This window comes from Scomber scombrus, chromosome 4 (genome assembly GCF_963691925.1).
Source record: "Scomber scombrus chromosome 4, fScoSco1.1, whole genome shotgun sequence".
Classification (NCBI taxonomy): Eukaryota; Metazoa; Chordata; class Actinopteri; order Scombriformes; family Scombridae; genus Scomber; species Scomber scombrus.
This window is the reverse complement of record NC_084973.1, coordinates 18,340,765-18,346,601: the sequence shown is the minus strand read 5'-3', so window position 1 is coordinate 18,346,601 and position 5,837 is coordinate 18,340,765. Positions and strand designations below refer to the sequence as shown.

At 39.1% G+C, this 5,837-nt stretch overlaps 1 protein-coding gene across 1 annotated transcript in view; it reads right to left on the bottom strand.

Moving 5' to 3' along the window:
• Window positions 1-4,222: 4,222 nt before the first annotated feature.
• Window positions 4,223-5,837, bottom strand: part of frmd3 (FERM domain containing 3) — a 51,203-nt gene continuing 49,588 nt past the window's right edge. Inside the window, exons 15-16 of the mRNA XM_062417155.1 lie at window positions 5,219-5,456; window positions 4,223-4,703 (exon numbers count right to left, since the gene is read on the bottom strand). Of these exons, the coding sequence (XP_062273139.1) occupies window positions 4,223-4,703; window positions 5,219-5,456 (719 nt within the window). The remainder of the gene's footprint in view (window positions 4,704-5,218; window positions 5,457-5,837) is intronic.

Below are 5,837 nucleotides of genomic sequence, written 5' to 3'. Positions count from 1 at the left end.
CTTCTCTTAGTTATAAAATTATCTTTTTTCCAAGATGTGATCAAAAAGCATTCCCTTCTCCTCTGAGACATGATTGAACTTGTTTTTTGATCAACTGTATGAAACAGAATTTCCAATGGGCAAACCACATGTATTTAAAGGACCAGTGTGTAGGATTTAGTGGCATATGGCATTGAGGTTGCAGATTGCAACCAACTGAATATCCCTCCTGTTTCCCTCCAAGTGTGTAGGACAACCTAAGGTGGCCATAAAACTTGTGGAAAATGCAAAAGGCCCACTCCAGAGCCAGTGTTTGGTTTGTCCATTCTGGGCTACTATACAAATATGGTGGTGCAACATGGTGGCCTCCGTGGCAGAAGACCAGCCCCTTATGTAGATATAAAGGTCTCATTCTAAGGTAACGAATTACAAGGATTCTTATTTTCAGCTGATCATACACTAATTAAAACATACTTATGAATTTTATATTCCATTTAGGCTTATGCCAAGTTGTTCTGCTAGATGCTGCTAAACACACTGGTCCTTTAAATCAAACTGATCATGAATCAAATTAAACCCGAAGTACACAATATCACGTGCCTTGGTTTTTAAATGTGGTCACGAAACCTCATGGAGAGAATTTCCCTCAGTGTCTCGAACTCTAATCTTTTTTCTTTCCTCTTCTTGGTAAAAACACAGAGAACATGCATTCATAAGATGGTTAAGACAGCCAAGCCTACACCTAGATTGCTTTACACAGACAAGACACACAGAGGGAAGAAAGAAAGGAAATCTTTACCAAGATAGTTTTTTTCCTTTTTTTTGCCACAACTACTATAAACATATTTACAGATGAGGGCATGCGGTTTGCATTAAGAAGTCAGCAAAAGGAGCCAAGTGAGAGATTCCCCATGTTAGTTAGAGGAGGATGAAGCACACAAATAAAGGCTGAAAGCCAGGGACAAACTATGTCTCTGCAGCTGTGTACATGAAGCCTACACAGAGCCTTTTGTTTTTTAACTTCAACTCTACAGTGAATCACTCAAGCATTTTAGTGCATGTGCATACTGAAGGAGCGACAGCTACATGTGAAGACGGGATGATAGTTCATGTCAGATGATATCCCCCTGTGTTTGTTCAAAATATCATGGGATGATGGTGATCATTTAGCAGTGCATACAGTTCAGATTCACTCAAGAACTACAGTGAAGCTGTTTTCATCTCAGAGTTTGTGATGTTCAATGCAAACGTCGTCGTCATAGTGGTTTGGCCCTTCGCTTGGTTTCAGCATCGAAACTCAGTGCATGTACTGTAATAGGAAAATAAATGCTTTGTCCCAAACAAGCGTGTTCCTGTTGTTAACTGCATATTTTCTATATGCATAAAGCTTGTTAATGCATAAAGTCTACAGAGTTATGTGACAACACAGTTGATAATAACATATGCATATTAATATGAGGCAACAACATCTGGTTGAATATAATGAGGGCTTTTGATGATTATATGCATTTGAGAGGCCTCTGTAGATGCCAGCTTACTGTACAAGGAGTGGTTAATAAAAAATTAAGTATGGAGAGTGTTTTCTGAAAATGAACTTGTTTTATTTGCACATGAGAGCTTAAATATTGTATAAGAGCTTTTAAAATAAGAGTATAGACTCCAGTATATGACAGCCAAACTGCAATTATTTGCTCTCACTAATAAATCTGGTTGAAGTAATAATTTTATTTCACTGACTTGAATGCATATGTAGTGGAGTGCAATGAGGCAAAACACGAACAGTCTGCAGCCATGTGTATGTCTGACTATAGACTTGATATAAATGTATGAACATTATGGATAAACTATATGTGTATGCAGTGATTAATTGCATTTTTTTTCTTTTTTATATTTGAGAGACATATTTTGAACATAAGCTGCTAATGCCCTTTCCTGAGAAGTTGATCCAAATCAAACTAATTTTTGAACAACTTTTTTTTTCATTTGATCTGATGTCATTTCTCTCTGTGTACTTCTCTCCTCATACTCTTGCTGGCAGGCACTATCTGTGTGCTGAACAACCATCAACTGATGGCTGCAAGTTCCCAAAGGTGATTTTGTGTTCACTCAATTTCATGACAACCACATAAATGACCAATACACTAATAGTAAAAATCTCAACTTAGTCAAGTCATGTCAGTTTTACTTGTATAGCCCAACAGCACAAATCACAAATTTGCCTCAATCTGTACACCAATACATCATCCTCTATCCTCTATCCTCAAACCCAAATTTCAATAAGGAAAAAACTTACTAGGAAAAAAAAAAACAAATAACAAAACTTTTTACCTTTTTACCTAAAAAATGGAAGTAACCTCAGGAGGAGCAACATAGGAGGGATCCCTCTTCAAGGACACTCAACTTACAGAACAATACTTACCCGGGTATTAAAACACCCTATAACTGTTTGTACTGTTGGTCACTGATGTAGCGAATGAGAAAATCCTGTTATGTTTGTTGTTCACAGATGCACAAAGTTGCAGCCATTTAAACGATAAAGACAAGATGCTCAACACAATGTTTTCACACATTGTTTTAGAAATGGCTACAAATCATTTCTAATTTAGTTTAAATGCTTCTTTAAGTTAAACTGAAACTGCAACTCCTACATGTCCGTTAAGTCAGATCAACCTCAAACTCTTGATAAACAATGAAACGTATCACTTGAGTCTTCATGTTCGATGTATCAATATATCACGCTATCACTTCAGTTTCCACCAAAACATTCAAGTCTATTGTAACACAGCTCCCCAAAAACCAACCATCAACTAACATGTGACCATCTCAGGTCCCAAATCCTGGTTTAAGAATCCTAACATGAAACATTATTCCATATCGTAACTTTTTCTCATGAGCCTTCAATTTGCCTATCATATCCGTGTATATCCGTTCAAACTCTCTTAAAAGACACTGAAAGATGCATTAGTAGCCTTAATTAGTGACCTAACATTTAGCTCTGAAGACATTTAATAGTTCAACAAAACACATTTTATCATCACAAACAGACTATAATTCAACTCATGCCACCCCCCGTTTCCAAAATGACATCACATAATCTGAAACAGCTGAAATCTGTGGTCTGTGTAAAAGATTTGTGCTATAGCCTCTGTAGGAAAAACCCAGGATGCTACCACGTCAACAAACGTCAACAGTAGTCTCAAAAAATAGCTTAAATTTCTCAACACCCATCACCCAGATAAACTTCAATAAATTTGCTTTTTTTTTGGTAATCTTTTGTAAACTCTTAATTTCAAAATAAGCTCAAAGTAGATCCTCTGACTGAAAAATTCCTGAAAGATCTGGATCACATAAAAATGTACAAAACGTTAAAAACAACTTATTTAAGATTGGTAGTAATTATCAATATTTCTCTTTGAGTTTGTTAAATATATATAGTGTACCTCTGCCTGTGGCTATTGTTGCATTCAGTGACAAATCAATCAATCTCTCTGGCTGTTTCCACCCACTCCGTCATGACTGACAGGCTTTGTGACCAATCAGGTGCTCCGCTCTGAAGAAGAGAACCAACCAGGATGGTTTGTGATATTTACCAAAGAGTCATTGCATCAGCTATCAGCATCAGGAGTGAACAGACCTAATTTCTGGTAAAACGAAAACCTCAAATCTTTTTCTTACTCTTCTCTGTCCATGAACAACTTCATTTTTCATTTCTATGAATCTTTCCCTTCCATGAGTTTTTCCTTCAACACTTAGGGTATTTCTTGTCCTCTTTCTTTTCAGTTCATCACTGCCAAAAGTATCTGTCTTAACATGTGTTTGGATCCTATGATCAAGATCTTATTTCCCTCTTGTCTCTTTTCTTTGTCATGGTGGATTGCACTGCAAGAGGTGAAATATGTTTACCAGTTTCAGTATAATTCAGTCAGAAATAATGTTGCACCCATGTTTCCATCTCAGGCCACTTTCTTATAAAATATCTTTCTAAATCTTTATAAGTCCTTTCTAGCTGTGGCCTCCATATTTTACCTCATCAATAATGCTTTGCACCTGATCATCATCAAGTGAAACCAGTGTATTATTTCATCTGATTGGCAGATTTGCTTTTTTTCTCAAGAGATACCGGTTGTTAAGACTCACTATAAGATTAAATTACATGTTAAGACAGACTTTTGTGCATCTTTTATTCCCCGCAGTGACTCCTCACTTCCTCTTTTTCTTTCTTTTCCCTCTCGTCCTCTCCTCTTCAGTCTGACCAGAGGTTCTCCATGGCCATGCTGATCTTACACAAGATCCAACGCCGGAGAGGGCAGTAATACTCGTAGTGAAACTGCTCAAACTCTGGCGTCTGGCGGATCTCGTGGAGGAACGACACATCGATGTCTGACTCCAGCAATAGCAGCAATGTGGGCACAGTGACAAACAGGACACCCATTACCACAGCAACAAAGCGGGCCACGCTCAGCACACAGGCGTTGACTCTCTCGTTGGACGACAGCAGGCGCAGGCTGCTGGTCAGGACTCCACCCATGTGACTTCTAGTGGCCAGCCTAGTGCGCTCGTACTCCCGGTCACGCTCCCTCTCGGCCTCCAGCTGGGCCTGAATGTCGGGGTCGGCATGGAGTTCCCTCAGCAGTCTGGCAGGGCTCTGGACCGGGGAGGAAAACAGCAAGTCGACACCTCCCTGACTGTCTTCCACTGGGGTGGGCAGCATACTGGCACAGGGGCTGAAAAGAAGAGGAACACATTCAAATACATTTCCAACACATAATGATACATATAGATATACATGTAAAGGGAACAAAAAAGGAGAAAGAAGAAAGTAAATTCTCGAAGGTTGATGTCAAACAGCTGTTTTCCTGCAACAATAGCAAAAGAAAAATCGAAGCACCTCTTCACTGAGCAGGTAGTGGCCAGCAGTCAAAAAAGATTGTAACTCTTACAGAACAATCACACAAATACATGTTGCTACAGGCTTATCCACTTCAAAAAAGAAAAGGCAGCTTCTGGGGGCCCAAGTGAGATGCTGGGAAGTAGAACAATTGTGAGCTTTGCACCAAAAAGATGCAAATGGGTGTTAGCAGATGTTAGCAGAGAGGAGCACATGCCAGAAACATGGTATCAGCAGTGTACAATGTCTCCACTACTCTAGATCTAATATCTACTCCTCTACAAGTAAAGGCCCTGCATTTTTACTCAATAGAGACATAAAATCTTAAAAATACATCAAATTCTTAAAAACCTGTAGACAAGCTCCGAGATGGTGAGTGGCCCACTGGACTCGTCATCTTCCTCCATTTCATCTTCAGCTTTGGGTGTTTGAGGTCGGAGATTTGAGGTTTCCATGGAAACACGGGGAGGCTGCAGGTCATTGCTCAAGGTGGGTTTTGCTCCTTCGTTACTTTGTTGCTCTGTGTCTGTGGGAGTGGCTGAAGGTTTGAGAGGAGACAAGGGGACCGAGTCCTTAACAGCCACAACACCTGGTGAGGGACACAAGACGAGATCAAACAAGTGAGACGTGTGACATTTTATACTGCATCACATGACAGGTTGAAGCTTAAACTCTGTTAATGTGAGAAGGCGCTCCTACTTTCAAAAAGATGTCCTGCTTTCTTTTAAGGAGCAAAGTAAGGATGAAAACTGCATCATTGTAAGATTTATAATGAAGCGCTGACTGTAAGTGTTATCTTTTCAACAATTGATTCTTCCTTTCTTTTCTTTTTTAATACAAATTTGATTTACTGACTCATTTTTACAATTCCATGTTAGAAAAGTGAGGGTTATGTCTTCCTGGACAGAAGGGGTTAATGTGTTTTCTAAAGGGGGTGATTTTGTCTGTTATGTTACTTTAAGAAATATCC